Here is a 22,535-nt window from a genome sequence, read left to right as displayed (position 1 = left end):
AATGTCTAATCCAAATCCTGTACATTCCACAACCAACTTATTTCGTAGATTATCATGGCAAACTTCCGTATCGATATCTATACGCGTAGCAGATGGTGAACCTGGTGCAGGTATCGGTGCGGATAAATACTTTGTGAGTAATGAGCATTAGCTGCAAACAAGAATCATGTAAACTGTGCTACATCGATCACATATATCATTCAATAGTAGTTGAAACGAAGCGAGTTGTATCTAATTTGACCTTCTTGCTTTTACTGACTTGTCTGAATTATTTTAGATACATGCACCTAGATACTCATATCTACCATTGCTCATACCTGAAATTAGAGAAAATTTGGTAGAACTTGCATTGGACGAGAAACAATTAGAAGAAACAGATGAAAAGGATTGGTGGTTTGAAGAAGAAGTAGATGATGATGAACCTGGTGGATTTGCAAGTCAAGGTGCATGTAGATGGTGTGTATTTTTCAGCTCTATATTTGCTTTACTACTAAATAAGCATCGGTCTTGTACGATTACTAAGCCGGAAATAACAGCTAATTATAACATGTTCAAAGGCATTGGTCGATAGATTTAATATCAATACATTCATACATATCGCGTCCTCGTCAATTACCCTCGTTGACATCCTCCTCTTCTTCATCTTCATCAATGTTGACAGCTGAACCTAAACAATTGAAATTGCTACTTCATCTATCGAAACCACCTTCAGACAAGTTGTTGATGCCAAATGATGTAGAAACATGTAAAACTCGATGGTTGAATCAGATTAAAGAAGCTGATTTTGTTAGATGGAGAAATACGAATAAAGTTATAAGTCTAAGAAAAGGTGATTTGGATAACGGTTGGGATGGAATTGTGAAAGGTGATTACTTAATTCCTCAGCACGACTAAGACTGTTATGAACTTAGTGTTACATACAAGAAGGGGAAGCTGACGATAAGTCTGTCAATAATAGATGATTATGATCTTTACCTGAGAATGGCTTCTCGTGTCTTACCACTTCCTATAGCGCTCCCCCCACCGACATCAAGCATAACTTCCCCTTTACCGTCTAGACCACCTTCAACTGATCCATCAGGATCATCAGTAAAAACAGAATCAGCGTACTCAACAAGAGCAATACCGTTGAAATTGTATTTACCTGATAACGCACCTGTGATACAGGAAGTAATACAGCCTGTAGGCAGCGATGGTGAGTATTCAGTTTGCCTAAACACGGGTCTTGTGTAAATTAAAAAAGCATCAAATTGACCATGGTTTCTAGGTAAACCGATAACACTTCTTGCAGTACTACGGCAATATCTGAATCTGTTATTCCCGACCAGACTGGAAGATCCATATTCAATGGCATTCCCAATAGCACAAGGTATACTTTTACCTCAGGACTCTGAAGTCGCTTGGTTAGCAGCCTGTATGTGCGGTGCTGACGGTTGGCTCAAGATTGGTATATGTCTGAGGGCACAGTAGTGAATGTAATTATACAACCATGTGAGCGCGCAAACGATCGACAAAAACAGGATAAACCAAGGCAATAATGCATTTACTCTGTATGAGGTATACTAAATCTACTAATTCTATTTAATCTACTGAATCTATTTATCTATCAATCTATCGCTACAACAACATCGCTCCCTCAGAATCTATAGCTACACCGAATTTAACGATAACACTTGGATCTTATAATTTACCACCGTTTTGTTCGTTGACAAGGACATATCTGTATCTGGCATTACCAGCAATCATAGATGGAATAGCTTCATTGATTTTATCCATTGACCATCTTTGAATCCAAGATTTAACATTTTTATCAGCACATAATTGAAGCATATCTTTCAATTGTTGAGGTGAAGCAATTAATGAACCACCAACGTGAAGATTACCGAAGATCAATTGACCAGGTGTAATTTCTGGTAATTTACCTGTTTCAGGAATACCAACGAAAATGAAGTTACCTTGAGGTTTGAGTAAGGAAAGGTAGGCTGCCATGTTCATTTCTGGGGCGTCTGTAAGAGTTTAAAATGAAGAAGATTAGTTTCTTTCAACGAAGATGTGATAGAGATTGATAAGTGAAGACTTACTTGAAGTACATATGATCAAATCAAGTGATCTTTCATGACCTTTAAAGGCTTTAGCCTCATCATCACCAGTGACCAAGAAATGTTTGGCGCCTAACTCTTCAGCATCTTTTTGTTTTCTTGAAGAATGTGAAATTACAGTAACTTCTGCGCCTAAAGCATTACCTAAAAGTACACCGAAATGACCTAAACCACCTAAACCAATTATACCAACATTTTTACATTTTTCTGTACCTGCACCAAATTGAACTAATGGTGAGTAAACTGTACCACCACCACATAACATTGGTGCAGCTTCAGCAGGATCTAATTCTTTAGGAAGAGGAATAGCGAAATGAGATGGACCTCTCCAGTAATTGGCATATCCACCATAAGATTTTGAATCTTTTGAGGTTCTATTGAATTTTCCATTGTATGTTGGTACCCATCCACCAGAACAATAGTTTTCTTGGTCTATAAATTTGAGAATTCAGGAGGTAAGCAAACTGCAACTAGTTCTTCTTATTTGCTGTATGGTTGAGAGAGAAAATAAACCGGAACTAACCTTTGTTACAATAATGACATTTCAAACATGAATCACATTGTGCACCAACACCGACAATGTCACCTTCTTTGATACCATTTTTGGTATCTTTACCAACTTTGACTACTTTTCCAACAATTTCATGACCAACAACTTGTGGCCACATATCTCCTACTGGACCCCAGCCTTCAGATAAAGTGGATGTATCTGAAGCGCAAATACCACAGTACATGATTTGGACTAAAGTGTAAAAACCACTGGGTTAGTCTTGGCTCCTATTCACCGGGAAAAATTCAATAATCAGATTAGGGATACTCACTATCGATATCATCTTCAGCGAATTGTTTAGGTTCGAATTCGATAAATTTTAAATTACCTTCAACTGATTTAGCATCGTATCCGGCCCAACCTTCGAATTTGTAATCTGTTGATGAAGACATTGTATTTTCTTTGTATTATATTGAAACGCGATAGAACTTTCGCCACCTTTTATGAGTATGATTTTTAGCTGTGAATAAACTTAATCAGACCTTAGACGATGAAGACTCTTCTCTTATATATATATGTATATCTCTGGCAAAATGTTCCAAACTTTTTTTCATTCCGCTTTTCGGCCTTAGGCTGTTTTGTAATATAATCATGATTCATCTCAATATAAGACTATTGTTTCTCTTATCCCTTCCTCCCTTCCCCTCCACCCTTCCTTGTCTATGTATGTCATCATAATTTGATAAGGAGAAATTCCCCTCCACATCGTGATTTAACTGTAATCTTTGAATGATTTAAACGAGCTTTCCTAGCTTTATCATAGTGGTTGACCCGCAGTAGGAACAAACAAGATATATGATTCTGATAGAAGAGAAACCCAGACAGACCAAAACGAAATTGAAAACCTCCACTCAAACACCGTATCCATTTGTTCCATCCATAGCCGTAGAACTCGGTAAATGTTTATCGTCAGGTACGTCATACCAGCGGCAAGTAATATAATGATAATATGATACATACGAGAACTGAGCTTCGATGATTTTAATTTGATTCCAGCTGCCTGGTTAATCACTTAACAAGGTAATTAATAAGTCTCTCCGAGAATGGCGGGATCATTTCAGAAATGGGATTTAAGATATTACTCAAGCAACAGAGAAAAGTGGAGGTTCAAGTCTCACCTTGTAACTTTTCACGAAATCATTTTTACGAAATAACATGACAATTGTCGTAGAGTATGGTAACTTGATATGCATTGAACATCCCATCAGCAATAGAGTATCATCGTCCTTGCTATCAGACTTATCGAGAAGCAGTGTCAATCCAAACAAAATTGTGGAGGCAAAAACAGTAATTTTCAATCATCCTATTCCTTACATCATCTGGCTTACGTCATCGTTCACTTATCGTTATCAATCAAGATTGATGGTGACTTTTGTAAAGGATTCAAATAAACTGTTTGCAAAAGTTGTTGATACCGATAAGGCAACTGCATCAAGCTATGCGTCACCTGAGACGAGTCGGTCTACATCTTGTTCTTATCGGGCTAACAGTTCTCGCCATTCATGCGGTGATGGATAGCGAGTCGTACGGAATATACAGATTTTCATATTTACAGTATAGAATAGCGAAGCGAGATTAAGTAGCGCATGTTTGATGGAGGCCGTCGGACAAGTCTTCAGTCTGATTGAGTAGAGTAAGAAGCAGAGGATTCAGTATTTCTCACAGAAAGAATAGTACCATGAGCTACAAGAGCTTTGATAACGTCTGTTACTCTATTAACATCAATACCTAAATCATCTGTTGATTTACCGAAAGTTCTATGAGTTCTATCAAAATCTGAAAGTTCAGTTCCATCTGGATCAGATAAAGTACCTAAAGCTTTATGATACTCGATATCAAGACTATTAATTACAGCATGAATATCGTATTGTGTAAGAGTCATATGATGTCTTAATTCTTTATCAAAATCTTTAAGATATTCTTTATACATCTTATCAGTAAAAGTTTCTTTTGGTTTTTTAGCGTATTTTTCCTCAAACAAACTAATAATCCTTTGTTTTTCTTTTTCATCAGTTAAATTAGTTTTTTTATCAATTAAAAATGAGGAATCCAGATGCGCTGCAAATCTATCTTCTGGTCTGATTGAATCTTTAAAAAATTTAGCATCAACACTTGCAACCATTTCTTCCATGAATTTAGCTACTCCTGTAGAGCCAGTTTTCGTAACTAATTCATCTAAAAATGATCTTTCTAATGAACATTGAAATGCTACATTCTTAGTCGAATATACAGATGGAATATTTTTATTTGCTACAGTATTCAACAGACTTTGACAGGCTTTCATATGATATTTATTGTTTCTCGCTAAAGGATCAGGTGACATAGTGTTGTTTTCCTTATCATAACTTACACCACCTTGCATTGAGATTTTACCAGTTTCTTCAGACGTTATACCAAGTTCATTAACAGTTTGAGCACCAGTGGTAATGATATGTGTAATTTTATTGCCGGTTGATTTAGCTTCTTCACTCAGTCCGTTATAGAATTCTTGGTATGTTCGATTAAGTGGATCGCCGGGACTAGTAGATTTGAGATCAGTATCCACATGATGTCTTCTTTGCCAAACAGTATTTGGATTTGTACTAGAAAGGATTTTTCTTCTAGAATCTGTCGCTCTTCTTCTTTGTAGATCATCATCTAATTCCCAATATTCTTCTTCGCCTGCAAAAACCGGAACATGACTCATACCAAGTCGATCCAAAAAACCTTTTGTGACCGCAGTATCTTCAGAAGTATTATGTCCTGTAACAATTACACCTCTTAACTTCAACGCACCTGCATTTTCAAGAGCTGAAAGTGGTGGGAGTGATAACCAATCATCGTAATCTGAATTTCCACTAACACCTTGATCACCTATCTGAATTGTATTTGTAGGTTCAATACCTCGAGATCTACGATCCTGTGAAACCTTCTCGATGGTGTTTATGATTTCTCGGTATTTGGGTGTAAGATTTTTACCATCTTCGGTAAGAACTGCTGAATATGTATCCCTAAGATCGGAAATATAAGCATGCCATCTTTACAGCAAAAGAATTTACTGTATACGAGTACTCACCTGTTTGATGACATTGTGTGCGCCCTGGGATTTAACTTGAATCAAAACCGTTGGAGCTTGTCGAATATAAGGTTCGGGTGATTTGTTATATGTATGTGAGTTTGCTAGAATATGTCGGTGAAGGAGGAAGAAAGAAATTGTAAAGCTGTATAGAAAACCAGTGGCTATATATACCTTTTCTCGAAAGACCTGTTAAGGAATGCCAAGTCCCAAAGATGAAAGAGGATAACGAGCTTCCTTTGACAAATGTTCAAAACGTCTTTTTGAAACGCGATGATGCAAAATTACACAGCCTTTCCTTAAATGATGTATAACAGAGAGAACCACCTATCTGTCATCATCGTCACAAAGGAAGAAAAGAAATCGAGATTCATCTAAAATCATATTCCGTCAACAAGTTTCGGTTTTTTGGTCTCTGAGATGGATATCCTTTCTTTTTCTGTGATCCGAAAGTGACGAAATAAAAGGCAAACGCTGTGTAATGGTTTCCATAACCTGTACTGGTATCATACTTCTTTATATCTCATCATGAATGCATCATTTTCGATCAACGAGAAAGGATCAACACTTCTACTCGGTGATGGACTGACGTACACTATACTCTGTAAGTATCTGTTCTATAGTAATAAATACAGTAATGCCTCTCAATAATGACAATGCAAAACAAGCGGTGTGAAAAAATGTCAAATTTCGTCACTCAGAAGCCGCCTGGTATGACGTTCTGGCGAGAAGGAGCAGTAGGCTGATTCTTCTGGTAGTGTTTCTTAAAAAGGAAGCACAAGTACAAGGTAATTGACAATCTGCATGAAAAGTTATGGGATACGAAACGTAGAGAAGCTTATGAATATGATATATAGATATGGTAAGTGCAGGAAACCATTTGATGATGAATCGTCCTTATTGAGTGATCAAACCTTTCGCTCTCAATTCTTCACATCGATCAGCTAGCAAGGTCAGAAACATCAAAATTACGTACAGTACACAGTTAGCTGATATGAGACATGAATGACGATAGGGACAATGAACGGAGGGGAAACGACTTACTGATTGTCCAAGTAAATCCGAGCTTTTTATATAAAGCTAAGTGAAGTGTGATATACGTTAGAAACAAGAAAGAGTTGAGAGATATCATAATAGATGTCCATCGTGCGGATGCTGATCATCACGAAGATGGATGAGAAATGGAATGACGAAGTATGAGAATGGCTTACCAAGATCTGCCCTATAATCATGACCATTTGGAGAATCTCCTTCTAATAAGAGAGAATCGTGAAGTTGAGGTGGATGTCTGCGAAGGTTAACATCAGAGCCATCATCAGCTTAATTCAGCTCCGACGTCTTCGATTGGGTCCTATACCCCTGTACAGAAGCTAGATATGGAACACATCAACTTACTCAATCTTGAAATAATGATGAGAGAATTGATCGTCCAATTCCCAGGGTATATTCTCCTTGAAATCACCTAAATCGAATCTGACAAAAAGTGGGAAATTTCATCAACATAAATTATGGCATCAAATCCTCCAAATAACAAGATATCATACAGTATACTCACTTGATGGGTTTGTTATCATATCTCCATAAATCACCCAAAGCAGCGAAGAATCCAATTGACTTGATTGGGCAATCAGATGATGTAGCATAATCAAACAGATCTTGCATTAATCCACCTGGAGCTCTTAATCCGATTTCTAATGCGATGACATTAGGATGATGTGAGAATTCCTAATACGCCGTCAAGAGCGTTAGAATCAGTATTGAAAAGGTTGAGATAATCAAAGGGAGAGCAAATATATAAAGATCTATTAGACACTGACTTTTATAGACTTCAATGCTAAAATTCCGCAAAAAAAACAATTGTAAGCAATTGTCACTTGCTCATTCAATCGATGTGATGATTCAAGGGGACCCACGATCTTTGACTTGTCTAGTTGGCCAAGGTTCATATACAGGTATATATACTGGATTACCGATCCTAGTTGCTTCCTGAAGTTATGCAAGACAAGTATGGTATATATCGCATTAACCCTAAATCATGGAAAAGGGAAAAGTTTAGTGGCACAAGACCAAAACTCACTTGCCACCAAGTTTCAGCCTCAAGTTCTGCAGGATGACCGTACATATGAACAAAGACCTTCCATACACACCATTCTATAAAGATACCGATTAATCAATTAATTAGTCCTTTCATCGTCAATTCACAAGAAAAATGTACTGAGAATCATGCTCTGAGAAAACAAGAATGACGTACCTAGGGCAGGAACTCCGGCAGCATTCTTGCGATCTTTCATGATATCGAGTAAAATCGGCGTAGCCTCTTTACATTTACTAGTTTGACAAAATTTTAAATTTAATTAGTATATCACATTCAGCTGTGATCCCGTCATATTATTCGTGGAACCTGAGAATTTTGGTATGTACTGTAGATGGCGGTAATAGGAAATCCACTTACATATCCATGGAAAGGACAATGTCAAGTTTCTCTTTTTCGATGAAGTCTAACCTGTAAGGCAAACCTGCATCAGCATTCATACACAAGGACAGTTGCTGATAAATTGGGTGTAGTATTCAATTCCACTCACATAGTCGTAAAATCTAAAACGCCTTCATCACTAATTATCCCAATTACAGTCAGCGACGATTCATCTGATATAGCACACTCAAGAGAGAGAGACGCATCAGTGGAATGTGGCAATTTACCAAATTTTACCATGTTCCTCTTTGAGTTTCAAATTTTCTATACAACCTTTCCAAGGTGTTTCAGAAATCAAAGGACTGTATCCTTTTCCAGTGAAAGGTGAATAGGCATCTAAAAACATATTCAAGATATAAAAAAAATAAACGATCATCATTCAGCAAGCTGTAACAGCAAAAGTGACAAAAAATGATTACTGTTCTGTAGCTGGCTTTACAGTACGAGTACTGTAAATTGAGTAAACTTACCTGATCTACCAAGATATTCTGCAATATTTGTGGTTCTACCTAAAGTCGGATCATGAAAAAGGACTAAGAAGGTAGTTCAATATCGTCAACAGTAGGTTTCCTCTAATCAGAAGAAAGGGCACATATAACTTTGTTGAAAGCAGTTCACGTTTGACTTAACTTACCCGGCACACCATCAGAAGTTAATCTGATATCAATCTCAACACAAATCATATTATTTTGTACTGCTCTTTTGATTGAACTTTTACTCTATTATAGATAATCAAAATTATAAGTTTCCCCTTCCTTCCAAATGTGGCTATAAAGCCTGTCAATGATCGATTATACTCACATTTTCAGGTACACCATCCCATCTAAAACCTCGATGAGCAGATAATAAGAAAGAATCTTTTCTTGGATTCTTAATCATATCAATGAATTGATGTACAACTTTCATGTCTTTATTAAAATCTTTTGCTTTAATCTCTTTCAGATTGTTCTTATCAAGTACAACGTGTTTGTCTTGATTGGTTGTCATATTGCTTATTATAAGTCTGTCTTTGCTATTTTTCTATATGCTAGAGATTAGATCAGATTTGTATAGTTCACTACAGTCTAGTAATTGAACAGAATTTTTCCGACTTTGAGATATGATTTCCGAGTAAGATACCTGACCCATATGGATAGTTGTCATTTATACCATTCCCCAAGCAAGAGAGTTCACTCTTTCACTTCCTCATCATACAGACGTGATGAATCAGAAATAAATCATAAAAACCCTTCATTCCTTGTTCCGTCAATGTCCTTCTTTTCGAAAGCTTATGAAAAGAGGATAATACATATACATAGCTGATCATCTTACCTCCTTTGAGGTTAATATTATCTTAGCATCATGGCGGTACTATCCAAAAACATTTATCATATCTGACGTATGTGATGTGATACTAACTGTGATAATGTAATATGTGATTTTGTGAAACCTTTGTAATGCAGTACTCCGTGAAAAGTTAATCTTGAAAAGTGTGTCGTGATGCATGTTAAAATGTTTTTCAATATTAGACCGATACAACAGATGAAATTTGATCATTCTTTTATGCGTTAAGTTGAATACGTAAGGTGAACAATATAAGGGAGTAATGAGAAAATTTGGTGTGATATCCAGTATGAAAGCGAAGCAATGGGTAAAGACAAGCGTATTCCAAGTTCTATAATTGATAATAAATGAATCTATATTCAATCTCGTCCACCTCTACCACCAAAGTTACCGCCTCTACCACCGTAACTACTTCGTCCTGAGAAACCACCTGATCTTTCTCTATCACCCCCACCACCAAACCCTCCACTTCTTTCTCTTGGTTCACGACTACCTCCGTAACTACCACGATCTGATGAGAATCTATCACCAAATCCACCACTACCACCTTCTCTACTACTACCACTTGATCCAAATCCACCTGAACGTTTATTCATACCAAAACCACCTGAAGATCTTCCTCCTCCGAATCCACCACCTGATCTACCACCAAATCCAGATTTTCTATTGCTTCCTAAACCTAGTTTTTGTAAGAAACCTGGAGATAAATAAGGTGGTTCAGGTAAACCTGCAGCTTCAACTGACCAATCTTTTAAACCTTGTAAAATTTCATGTGAATTTACATTTAATTGATCATTTTTACCCATATAATAACCTATCATTGATGTGAAAACTTCTTCAATTGCTTCTGAATCTAAAGAAGGCATTAGATTCGTTATAGCTTCTGGAATTCCGTTCAATCTTTCTAAATATTCTTCTTTTCCATCTGATCTAACTAATTCATTTACTTCAGATGATAATTCTCGGGTTTCAACTTGTTTTATTGGGATTTTATGTAATCTATCAATAAATCCTGATTCAAATGGTAATAAAACTAAATCGCCTCTACCACCTTCTTTCCCACCTCTTCCTGTTCGACCAACTCTATGTATATATTGTTCAGAACTTGCTGGTATACCAACTTGAATAACTCTTGTAACTCCAGGATAATCTACACCTCTGGCTGATACATCAGATGTGACTAATACACTAGGTTTTGTATCTCTTCTATATCTTTCTGAAGCTCTAGATCTTTGATTTTGATCTAATCTAGAATGAATTTCATAAACATTTATATCTTTAGGTAAGGAATCTTTCAATTCTCTAATAAGAGTTGCTGTTAACATTGTTAATTTTGTTGTATTCAAAAATACAATGATTTTACTGTGTGGGTTGAGGAGTTGATCATGAGCGATAAGTCTAAGAATATGAGGAATTTGATCGGCGGCTGAAGGGACAACGGTGTAATGTTGGGGAATATGTAAATGAACATTTGATTCATTTTTGGGTACACAATCAATTACTTTATGACCTTGTTTTAGAGATTTTCTAGCTATAGCAGCAATTTCTCTAGAAACTGTTGCGGAAAATAGGAAAGTTTGACGTTCTTTTGGTAAATGTGATATAATATGATTTAAATCTTGTGAGAAACCCATATCTAATAAAGTATCTGCTTCATCTAAAATCAATTGATCTGTAAATTCGATAGCAGATTTGACTTCTTCTTCAGATAATAAATCTTTCAATCTACCTGGTGTAGCGACAACAATATCTTTTCTACCTCTTTTCCAGTCTTTCAATTGTCTATGTCTAGATTCACCACCGACCAATAACCTAACTTGCATCTCTTTATGCCATGTACATAATTTTAATGCTTCATTCGCTATCTGTGTAGCTAATTCTCTTGTAGGTGATATGATTAATGTTCCAACGTGTGATCTAGTTATAGCTCTCTCATTTCTACCTTGCGCAGCTCTATCAGGTAAAGTTCCATCTGGATAAGGTGTCTTTACAAGTTCGTTGACTTTGTTGATTCTTGCATCAATTGCTGGAACAAGGAAGGCCTGAATGAAACGAATTAATTAGCTGTGCATTCCGTGATGAGATGACGAGATTGATACGATTTTTGACTGAAAATACTTACAATGGTTTTACCTGTACCGGTTTTAGCTTTTACCAACAGATCTTCTCTTTCTTGTGCTTGTTCGTCTACAGCTTCTCCATCTTCTCTAGCTGGACCTCTTAATTTACCTCCACCTAAAGAAGGCATCAAACCTAAAACTCTTTTTTGAACTTCTGACATAGCTTTCAATTGAAATGGTTTGAAAGTTAAGGCTTTTAAAGTGTTATGATCGATTTTTCCTTTCAATGATTCGAATGGTACTAAATCTACTACTGGTCCTGTACGACTTGATGATCCCTCTGTTGAAGTTGGCGATGACGAAGAAGATGAGGTAGGTTGTTCAGTTAAAGAAGGTGCAAAAAATCCATCTTCTTCGGATTTTATCGATGATGACGATGTAGAAGCTGGTGAGGCCGATGTAGAGTTGGAAGAGGATGTCTGTGATTGTGATTGGATAGGTTCGGTAAAGAAAAATTCGTCATCTTGTTTTGGTTGAGCAGCTGCTGAATATCCTCGAGATGATAGTATATCTATAGAAAACGAATCATATCATCAGTTACCATGGGCATATAACTGCAGCGATTCCATGAGATGCGAAAAACGTACCCTGCAAGCTTATTGATTTATCCAATCGAGATGCTGTTATAGTCGTAGGTCTCAAGATGGTCCTTGAAGCGAGAACAGATCGTCGAGACATGACTGAATTAACAGCCATAGAGGCTCTCGCAAGAGATGATCGAGGAAGCATTTTGAAATGATTCCTTCACGGGGTGAGATCGAATGTGGTGGTGTTAGATCCCTCCGTTTGTGACAATAGCAGCAAATCTTATCTTTTAAGTGTTTGATCAGTACGACGGTTTATGTGGATAGGATCACAATCGATGTTGTATCTTATCGATGAATGCTGTTTCTCAGTGGCCATAAGGTAAATCTCCAAAATCTCAAAAAAGTATGGAGAGAAAAGCGCAAAATTAAAAACAAACGACTGACCCGGTGTATCCATTATTATTTCATATATTTTATTCCTTTTATCCCATCAATCGGAACAGCGGTCATCTCCGCTCTCCGCATGATCGATACTTCTGACAAACTGCAAATAATACTGTACGTAATCAACCTCATCTCGATAACCTTGAATCAAGTTTAAAGTTTAGATACGATACTAACATAAAGTAGTGAGGAAGATAAATCCGCTATCTTCAGCCTATGGAGCTTATGAAGCATTCATATCTGTGTGCACTGTTATGGTCAATCATTCACACACACACATATATGTATATATACATAACATGCAATTGTATTTGATTATGTGAACTTATCTATACGAGCGAAAACAAAGTGCTGCGTGAAATAAAGAGTGTAACATATGTATTTAGAAAACAGCTTCGAAGCGAGTCTCGTTACGAGAAAAGCTGATCCCAGTGTATCAAGAACCATCTAATATTGAAGAAATTGCGAGTTCCATTTATGGCTGTTGAACATCCATTTCATTCTCACCAACCTCTTTATTATGTTGGTTGATTGCTTTTCTTCTGATTAACCAAGTGGCTGTAGTGATTGTAATTATACTAAGTACAATCCAAGCCAACAAGATACCTAAATTCTGAGCGATTTCATTTCTGGTATTGAAAATGATTGTTCTGACAACTCTTGATGCGTTATAGAATGGCATAGCTACACCATATTTGTAAATCCAAGGTTGTAACTCATGTGGTAAAGATACGACTCTATGAAATGAAATAAGTGAATTAGCCTTTGAATGTGGTGGTATGCTGAAGTCAAAGATCAAAAATATAACTTACGATACATTCGAAATAATAAGAGGTAATAAGAAGAAAGCTACGAATCTTGGACCTAATATGGTGATCATGAATTCTGTTGCTAAACCGACTGAAGTCATTCCCAAGAATAAACTAAAAGCCCATAAAAAGAAACCTCCTGCGTGTGTATAATAAGCGCCAAAGTGAACTTTGAACGGTAAATTGACCATTGCAAAGAAGAATGCGATGAACAAGTATAATGTGATCGGTGCGACAATTCGATAAGTTAAATATGCTTTTGTTGTCATGTATGGTGCGATTATTTCTCTGACTGAGTTGTTTGCCATAGTGATGATGAAAGAGAAGATCAACATATAGATCAATCCGACTAATGTTATAGCTTGAGCGACAGGTTGATTATATGGTCTTAGGTTGTTTAAGGTGAACCATACTGAATTCGATATTGTTGATGGTGCAGACGCTAAAGCGTTGATAGCAGTCGCATTACCGGCATTAGCTTGAAGGCTGTTGAAAATTCATGGAAGTCAGCATTTTTTGGCCTCAAAATCAGGAATTGAAATAACAAATCGACTTACTACTGAGCAGCGGATCTGGCGTTATATTGACCTAAGATTGCAGATAAAGCTTGTTGCATATAAGGTAGTAAATAACTGTTGACTGCAGTTTCTTGTCTAGCTTGAGCGTAAAAGACATCAATTGCTGAAGAAGAATTGTAAGTTGAATCACCAGCTGATCTAGCTTGAGCTAAAGCGTTTGATGCTCCTGGATTGATGACGATTGATGCCCATGCTCCTTCTTGCACTATATCATGTTCAACTAATGCAACATCTGGGAATTCGGATGGTGATGTAATGAAATATCGTAGGTTTTTTTCTGATAACTACAATAACAGAATTAGCGTGATAATCCAAATTGCGTATGCAGGAGATCCACTAAAGCTACTTACTAAAGCTTGTGTAACAGTCTGACCAATTTCACCACCATCACGATCAATTATCCTTACAGTTAATTTATCTGTATATTTGTTTGATTTCCATAAACTTCCCCAATAGAATGGTAATGTCAACCACATTACGACAATGGTAATTACCAAAGTTCCCATCAAGATCTTTAAGGCGATACCTCGGAACATAGCCATCTCCGGTGAAAAGACTGTTGAATTCGATCATATTGTTGTGTTGGTCGTATGCAGTCGAGTATGCATGAGGGATAGATAAGTTGAAAGTTGAATATAAGAAGTCAGCATCTATTATTCACATTATTATATTGTGTTTTTCCACAATGAGAGTAATTATATACTCCGCTCCATTTCACCTCGGTTTCTTCCTTCAACCGTAACCGACATAACGTTAACGATCACCGAGATGATCCACAAAAACCAAATATAGTATAACCGACTTTCATTCTTCCTTTCCGCTATTCTCTTTCGCGATGCATATCATAGGAAGGGAAATGAGATACAGCGAGAAGAGAAGTGAAAAACGTTCAAAGACAACGACTTACATGAATATTTGAATTTTTCTAATTTTGGCTTACCCGCCCCCCCATCTTGAGGTTTTGTTAGACTTGCTGCATTTCCGTTATCACCATTACTTCCATTAGTCTTTTCGTTAAATTGTTTTCGCTCATGAGGTTGAGGAGATGAACCATCACCGTTCGTTTCAAGTGTATGTAGGTTTGTTGTCTCTGATGTCATTGTAGGTGTTTGTGAGATTGTATGTACTGTTGGTGGTCTAGAAGAAGACATTTGATGATTTATTTAAAACAATATCAATATTATAATGATAAAATGGTATGTATTATGTGTATATGTTATGTGAATTATAAATTATAAGTTGAATGAATGATAATGAATGATGAATGCTTTGATTAATTATATTGTCAGAGAAGAAAGGATATTTTCGAAAAGGAGAGGATTGATCGTTTAAATATATATAGATAAGATTGAATTCCAAGAAGAATAACTCAAAGATAGAAATGGTGCGGTATGACCGAGCAGATAATGAAATCCTTTAGTAATCCAGAATTCTTCAAGTAATGTAAACAATGATTGCTGATCAAGATTGTATGTATTTCAGCTCGGACATTTGTTTATCTACTCCATTGCAGAGGAGTTTCAATATTATTAAGCTTTGACTGGACAAAGATAAACCCCAACGCCGAGCTTCTGTTTTGGGTGAGTTTCTTTCTCTGATAGCATATGATACTAACTGTATTGATATCGATGACTGAGCATATGCATTAGAATTAGTCATACTCCATCGAGTACCATATCCATACAATAATCACTCATATGACCTGAATCTCAACCTCGGTATTGAATGATCATACCTCTTATATCAGATTATACAAAAGATTGAAACATTCCTTTAAATGCTTCGACCTTGACCGAATATTCTCTCGTAAAGAGCTTAGTCATTTACTTTTGTACCGTACCTATATTTTTCTATTTTAAACCACTCAAGTACGTATGAAGTCGCGCACCGGTGAGAAAAAAATATGAAATGGAGATCATCGCACGCTATAATTTCACCGTTATATTATATTTCAGTTACGATCGGTCACCGAAAATTGATTGTGTGCTGGTTGAAGGAGGGGGGAAGTTAAGGTTATTGTCCCTCTGTTTTACGATCCCAAGGAAAAATGAAGAAATAAAAAAGCCTCGGGAGGAGGGAAAGAAAATACCGTAAACAAATGGTAAAGGATGCCCGAACCCCTTAACACACTTCCAAGACTTTTTAAATGCCGCAAGCATGCCGCGTCGGAGATACTGCCTATGTCCATAACCTAGCTTTTAAAAAACCGGCGGTAATCTCCGTGACTATAGCTCAAAACCGAGGCGATAGATCTATTGCTTAGAGGAGATTTGATTAGAGATAACGAGGTGTTACTTGTGCTAGTCTAGCATTGGCATTAGTGACGCAGCTTGATTATCAATATTGATATCAGATTAACTACCACGATCACTAGACTGTCGTCAAGCTACATGATACATTTTGACCACACTCTTTCTGCAATCAACAAACCGTCAGCTCACCTGGATGTGTGACGGGCATACTTCATCATGATATCCACGGCATAATATCAATGCAAAAATGAAATTCATCCTTAAATCATATAATTCAAAATATGAAACGCCAGCAATCCTTTTTGGAAAGATTCATTCATTTCCTTATCATTTCTTTGCACATTTTATAAAATCATCATTTGAGATCTTAGCACCTGATGCTATTCCATTTTGTTCTCATCCAAAGTATTATATCATATTCTCTCCTTCCTATTACTTCTCGTTATAGCTTTCAAAAATTAATGACCATTACCATTTAAACCATTTTGACCCATACTACTTAAAACAGCATCTGCTTTTTCCAAATCTTTTTCTGATAGTTTTCTACCACCTGATGGTGTAGCTGTACCTGAAATAGCAGAAGCTAAAGAATCGGATCTATTTCTAGGTTTCATAACTAATGGGAATGGATAATGATTTTCATCATCATCTTGATCATTTATACCTTTCCAGTGTTTGGCACCCATGTAATCTTGTGTACCTAAATGTTCCATTTCTTCAGTTAATGTTGCAAAATCTCCAGGTGTCATCATACCTGTTCTCATCTTTGGTGATCCAGGTGCAGATAATGGTACTCCAATTCTTTGTACTCCAGTGAAATCTGGTTCATCATCGTCAAATGAATCTGGATAGGCTCTTCTAAGAGCTAATTGTCGGGCTTTAACATATTCTAATCCCAATGATTTCCAATCTAGTAATTCAGATAATCTCTCAGTTCGGTTTCTTTGGTTAATACGTTGTCGTCTTGATTTGGTGGTGAATGAAAGCAATTGATTTGTTAATTGGTTGACTGAATCATCTACACCTTGTCCTCGTCGATCAACAATGTAACAACCGTAGTCCTGAAAACATACCTGTCAGCTTTACTTTTCACTAATACACGTGATTCAATAATAGCTAACTCACCTCAGGGGTTTCAAGTAAATCTTCCATGAAACAACCGAAACCGGACAAGTTGGTGGTAACGTTTGGAATACCCATAACGGTACATTCAGCTGGGGTATAACCGAATGGCTCGTCTAAACGTATGATATGTCAGCTAGACCTCGGTTTGACATATAGGTGTTAGCGGACTCACAATAAGATGGGAAGACACCTAAATGACAACCTCTAACAAATTCTTCGTAATCTAAACCAAGAATAGGGTTATTGGAGTTTAAGAATTCGGGGTGGAAGATAACCTTGACCCGATCTGAAGATTGGTTGAATAACGATACCCTTCTGAATTGGTTTAAAATGGGGTCATTGGCATCATCGGCCATGTTATGTGTGACGATAGGTGGAAGAGAGTTTCTTTTAAGTGCGAATACTCTTCGTTTGAGTAATACAGTATCTTCCTTTGAGAGAAGATCTTCAGGATGAGGTACTTCAGTACCATGTTCACTGCGAGATGATCAGTATTTCTACGGATGATAGCCGTTACAGTATTGAGCTCACCCAGAATATCTAGCAGCATGCTCAAAGATTCTCTTTCCTATTCTATTAGTAACTTGGTTTACACATTCTTTAAGTTGCTGAGTAACAGCTTGACCTTTAAGAGCTTCGATTGTGTATGAGTTGGTAGCAGCAGGCATAATGATGAAAGCAACAACAGTAGTCTTGGATCCCATTTCTTTCAATCTGTGATTTAATCCTATAGATGGGTTTATAGATTAGTTCCGCCTGGCATATATTCACTTGGTGGCGTATGCGACTCACGAGCGAGAGATTCAATGAACATATCTACACCCTTGTTTCTGAATTCATATCTACCAGCAGTGAACATATAGACAGTGTTTTCTAAATCGAAATCGTAATGACCGTAGAAATGACCCCTGATGAAATCGTTGATCTTCTCTTTGGATTGAACGTGTAAGTTTTGGAATTCGTGCATAGCAGCGAATTTTACAACGTTAAGACCGTTTGGTAACACACCATCTATCAGATTCGAGGTCTACGTTAGCGCTCACTCTTATCTTACTCCACACAGCATATAAGCTCACCGGGTTTTCGCTTAAGAAGATGTTCACTTTCGAAAGCGGTAATATGCGATACTGTGGTGAACACATCTGCACAATGTGCTGCGGATCTTTCGATACAGTATCTGGGGGAAGGACCGTAACAGTCAGGATTCGTTGTCCATGTAAGCAAGGGATTTTCAAGCTTACCTGTGGTAGATACCTCTCTTACCAGCTTCGTGATCTACATCAAAGTATTGTAAATTATTGTAGAAATCTACTGAACCTGCACAAAGATATCGACCGAGTAAAGTAGCGTGAGTTGTGAAAATGGTTGTTACGTCGATGTGTCTTTTTCTACAGAGTGGAATAGCTAAACCAGCTTGCCATTCATGGAAATGGGCAATAATGGCGGTATCTGTTTCCCTAGATGAGAACTTATATACAAAGATATTAGCTTGTTCAGCACAAGAAGCGTCGAGATTAGGGAAAATAACTCAATGACTCACTTCACCTAAGAACCATGCTACCATATAACCGAAAACAATAGTTTCATTGGTTTCGTGATCATTTGGAGGTGATGGGATACCAGCGAGGTTCCAAAGATCAGTCTTCCATTCATCCATTCTATATTGTCGTTATCTGCGAATCAGCTTTTCTGTGCACATTCGACTGCACCTTACTGACAAGGAACACTTACCGATCATAACACGATCCAGTATCAAACAACAATACTCTTGGATTACCTTCGATAAGCCATCTACCATAGATGAGTTTTACACCTCTTTCTTGCATAGATGCGATTGTAAGTGCAAAAGGTGTTCCGGGTTCACTGTTCAAAGAAGGTTATTCATCAGCTCCACTAATCCTCGTACTTCCTTAGGTGATTTTCCGGCTCTCCACACCCTACTGAGGTATACTGTAAAGGATGGGAAAGAAGACAACTTACGGTTCCTCAGATTCGACTTCCATAGGAGCAGATTTGTAACTTAAAGGACCAATTAAACATGCTCTATTTATCAAGGAAGATACAGAAAATCAGCTTGATTTCTGAATAATCTAGAAATATTATTCGAAACAACAACTTACCGGTCTCCATATTCTTTTGTAGTGACTGGTACTTTGGTCTTAATGACGGTATAGATACCACCAACTTTATTGGCTACTTCCCAAGCACACTCAAAGAGTAATGGGGAATGAACTGAACGAGGCATGTTTTGTGAATTGTATTATAAGGTGTAAATGGAAATGATTAATTGAATTTCAGGATGTTTATGATATATTTATTGGTTTTACAGGCTATTCTGTGGAAGAGTTATGGTACAACAGTAATAATTGATATTGGTATAGTCATGAAGACGAGAGTTTTGAAGAAATGAAGTTATATCATAATGTTGAACGAAAGGAGAGAGAATAACAGTTTAGTCAGCATGAGCCGTTGTCATTAACTTCGGTATCGTTGCGAAAGGAATCTATTCTATCGGTTTCAATGCCTTTTTTGCTCCTTCGTCATCATTCAACATACGCATTGACGTTGATGGTAACGAAGGTAGACATTCCCATCAATTTCCTAAATTATATAGGTTGACTTTCTTCCGGATTTCTCAACTAAGTAGCTCCTTTCCATGACTCCAATCAAAAGGAAGAGTCTCAGTAGTATGAGTAGACCAACTCACTCACCTTGACGTGTTTCAAGTGTTCCAAGTGCCCTTCAGTTGTTATTATATTGGTCCAATATCAATGAAAAGTGAAGTAGTAAAACGTTGAAAACCAAAAGAAGGATGCTTGAACGCTTCAATTCTCATTTGTTGGGTTTGTGATTTGTGGTTGTGGATTCCCATTCTAAATCATTCTAAATTGCTTCCAAGTCCTGACATATGACAGGGAAAATGGCATGTATGACGATACATTTCTCTCTACAGTGGGGCCATTTACCGCTCCTTGAGCACCTTAAAAATTACCCTAAGAGGTATAATTTGGCTACTGATAAGGGTTCAAGGGGCCCCCAAACAGCCGATCCCGCTTGATAAAGACGTCATCGTGTAAAATACATATTACTGTCACACAAGCACATGCATGCATACATCTTAGCGTATAATTGAGATGGAAATTGTTCTCAGCATGTATGATTACTAATTGTCCCGGGTATTCCATGAGGCATTTGAGGGGCTGTTATGGAGCTTTTTATTCGAGTGGGGTAAGTTTGGTCTTTTATAAGTCTTGGTTGCGAGCATAATAATGACAGCGAACAGGTCATCCTTCATGGAAGTGAAAGTGAAAGATCGAATACACCGCGGAGTAGATATGTTCATAGTATCGCAGTAGTAGGAGTCTTAGTGCACACGAAGGTTTCATCGAAGTGGAGTGGGAACTCTTTGGTATATAACAATACCACTTGTGAGTTAACAATCAAGCTTAATTAACTAATTTTCCGCTTACTAGCGCTGGTTCCCGTTGTGCATATTGTGCTTTCGATTGACGACGAGAATATATAATCGGTATAGGTTGATATAAGTCTGTCTGCTTGTATCATTTCAATTTCATTTGGCTTACCAAAGGATATGATAAGCGACATTATATCGTTCATAGCATGCTGGACTTGTACCTTCCCCGACTATTTCAACCAGCTGATGATTATAAGAAAAGTTTTATTCCGCCTTAAGAAACAATCATACATGAAGGGGGTTGCATACATTACTATTCGCTCCATCCTAAATAGTCGATTATAGGTTCAATCACCCAATACCATGGATGTTTCGTGAAGATATCCAAATATCCAGGATGTTTTACTTTTTTTGGCTTTTTCTGCATATCATTCGTTACTTCTTCTTGTTTTTCTTGTTGTTGTTGTTGTTCTTTTATCTTCTGTTTCTCTTGCTCTGGTGTAAGTCTTATCCAGTCTTTACCTATTACTTCCTCAATTTCCCATTTCAAACCTTCTTCAGATCTTTTTAATCCAAAATCAATGATAAAACCGATACCTTTCCAACTAAAATCATGATAATTCTTCGGTAATTCTCTTGTTCTTCTCCATTTTACTAAATTTGTATTTCTATCCGTTAAATGACCCATTACACCTGATGATCGTGGGGAATCTAAATATGTAGAAGGTTTAACATAAGGTCGAATGAGATTATATATAAGTACATCACTATCTACATTATAAGGTTTTTTACCATCCCCTGTAAATTCAATGTGCAATTGTGGATTCGTCACAAATTCAGGTAAATCAATTCCCATTATCTTTGTAATCAATTTATCGTATACTGATCTAGGACCATCTTTGAATGTTGGAGATGAGATAGATTTATCCATTTCTTCATATCCAATCAAATTAGGTGAAGAATATCTACCACCATTGAAACTTATCCAGCTTCGTTTGGGAGATGGTGAATTCAAAGGTAATTCGAATTGATTAGATGATGATGTTGAATTGAAGTCAACATGAGTTGTGGTGGAAGGTGATTTGAGAGACGGATGTAAGAAAGGAGAATGAGGTGAAGTTGACAAGAATAGGACAGTGAGCTAGATATAATTAGAAATTATATATTTTAGCTCTTGTTCCTCATCAATTCCGTGCTCAACTGCGAGCAGGCCTAGTCTATGACATCTACTGTGTTGTTTAAGAGCAGAAGCATATGTGTCATGATCTCACTCACAAGGGCTAAGCAATAACCACAAGGTTTTATAGCTATGAAAGCTGCCGCTACAAATAATAGTAAGAAAATTGGTGAAGCGGCCTAACAATTCAATATATCAGCTTCGGAACAATTTCATTTTTACAAATCGGATGATCAGTAATACTGGCAGTGTTTGACTTGACTTCATACATGTAAATCTCGCTGATAGCGTTACGAAACTCACCGGTATTGGCAGGACCAGAAAGTATAGAAGAACATGTTTAATGCACATCATTTTTTCCGGTAATATCCCTAAGTACAATAGCCACCCTGTGTTCAAGCTGGCTGAAGGTTCCTTCCCTGCTGAAGCTGTCCTCTTTTTGGTGTTTGCAAGGTTTGGGTGATGCGAAGCAATAACAACGAACTCTGCTATCATGCAATAATAATACAGAAATGGTCTATGAATTCTTTCTTTGTTGCTTTCTTGTATTCTTGCGACTGTTTTCGTAAATATATTCCGACGGAATGA

At 37.1% G+C, this 22,535-nt stretch overlaps 8 protein-coding genes across 8 annotated transcripts; 1 reads left to right on the top strand and 7 right to left on the bottom strand.

Annotated features, from left to right (window-relative positions):
• Position 1: 1 nt before the first annotated feature.
• L201_001846 (uncharacterized protein) lies at positions 2-1,470 on the top strand (the record flags this gene model as incomplete). The annotated part of the gene is made up of 5 exons (XM_066217631.1): positions 2-133; positions 278-456; positions 558-865; positions 959-1,195; positions 1,268-1,470. The coding sequence occupies 5 exons, from the start codon at positions 2-4 to the stop codon at positions 1,468-1,470; spliced, it is 1,059 nt and encodes a 352-aa protein (XP_066073728.1).
• A 210-nt stretch (positions 1,471-1,680) lies between these two features.
• Positions 1,681-3,041, bottom strand: L201_001845 (uncharacterized protein; the record flags this gene model as incomplete). The annotated part of the gene is made up of 4 exons (XM_066217630.1): positions 1,681-2,006; positions 2,082-2,531; positions 2,623-2,841; positions 2,921-3,041. The coding sequence occupies 4 exons, from the start codon at positions 3,039-3,041 to the stop codon at positions 1,681-1,683; spliced, it is 1,116 nt and encodes a 371-aa protein (XP_066073727.1).
• A 1,223-nt stretch (positions 3,042-4,264) lies between these two features.
• On the bottom strand, positions 4,265-5,718 carry L201_001844 (uncharacterized protein; the record flags this gene model as incomplete). The annotated part of the gene is made up of 2 exons (XM_066217629.1): positions 4,265-5,639; positions 5,705-5,718. The coding sequence occupies 2 exons, from the start codon at positions 5,716-5,718 to the stop codon at positions 4,265-4,267; spliced, it is 1,389 nt and encodes a 462-aa protein (XP_066073726.1).
• Positions 5,719-6,601: 883 nt separating this feature from the next.
• L201_001843 (uncharacterized protein) lies at positions 6,602-9,164 on the bottom strand (the record flags this gene model as incomplete). Its single annotated transcript, XM_066217628.1, has 15 exons — positions 6,602-6,648; positions 6,749-6,784; positions 6,916-6,992; positions 7,100-7,177; positions 7,260-7,429; positions 7,522-7,538; positions 7,618-7,690; positions 7,782-7,855; positions 7,956-8,032; positions 8,157-8,207; positions 8,287-8,316; positions 8,405-8,513; positions 8,648-8,710; positions 8,812-8,896; positions 8,979-9,164. 15 exons carry the CDS (start codon positions 9,162-9,164, stop codon positions 6,602-6,604), a joined length of 1,173 nt encoding a protein of 390 aa, XP_066073725.1.
• A 695-nt stretch (positions 9,165-9,859) lies between these two features.
• Positions 9,860-12,349, bottom strand: L201_001842 (uncharacterized protein; the record flags this gene model as incomplete). The annotated part of the gene is made up of 3 exons (XM_066217627.1): positions 9,860-11,542; positions 11,623-12,131; positions 12,208-12,349. 3 exons carry the CDS (start codon positions 12,347-12,349, stop codon positions 9,860-9,862), a joined length of 2,334 nt encoding a protein of 777 aa, XP_066073724.1.
• A 717-nt stretch (positions 12,350-13,066) lies between these two features.
• On the bottom strand, positions 13,067-15,129 carry L201_001841 (uncharacterized protein; the record flags this gene model as incomplete). Its single annotated transcript, XM_066217626.1, has 5 exons — positions 13,067-13,328; positions 13,404-13,886; positions 13,958-14,262; positions 14,329-14,534; positions 14,886-15,129. 5 exons carry the CDS (start codon positions 15,127-15,129, stop codon positions 13,067-13,069), a joined length of 1,500 nt encoding a protein of 499 aa, XP_066073723.1.
• Positions 15,130-16,688: 1,559 nt separating this feature from the next.
• Positions 16,689-19,600, bottom strand: L201_001840 (uncharacterized protein; the record flags this gene model as incomplete). Its single annotated transcript, XM_066217625.1, has 11 exons — positions 16,689-17,291; positions 17,356-17,468; positions 17,528-17,832; positions 17,887-18,082; positions 18,148-18,366; positions 18,432-18,532; positions 18,597-18,823; positions 18,896-19,013; positions 19,087-19,218; positions 19,336-19,398; positions 19,476-19,600. 11 exons carry the CDS (start codon positions 19,598-19,600, stop codon positions 16,689-16,691), a joined length of 2,202 nt encoding a protein of 733 aa, XP_066073722.1.
• Positions 19,601-21,083: 1,483 nt separating this feature from the next.
• Positions 21,084-22,301, bottom strand: L201_001839 (uncharacterized protein; the record flags this gene model as incomplete). Its single annotated transcript, XM_066217624.1, has 3 exons — positions 21,084-21,911; positions 22,046-22,126; positions 22,251-22,301. 3 exons carry the CDS (start codon positions 22,299-22,301, stop codon positions 21,084-21,086), a joined length of 960 nt encoding a protein of 319 aa, XP_066073721.1.
• Between the last annotated feature and the right edge of the window lie 234 nt (positions 22,302-22,535).

This window comes from Kwoniella dendrophila, chromosome 2, assembly GCF_036810415.1.
Source record: "Kwoniella dendrophila CBS 6074 chromosome 2, complete sequence".
Classification (NCBI taxonomy): Eukaryota; Fungi; Basidiomycota; class Tremellomycetes; order Tremellales; family Cryptococcaceae; genus Kwoniella; species Kwoniella dendrophila.
This window is presented reverse-complemented; position numbering and strand designations above follow the sequence as displayed.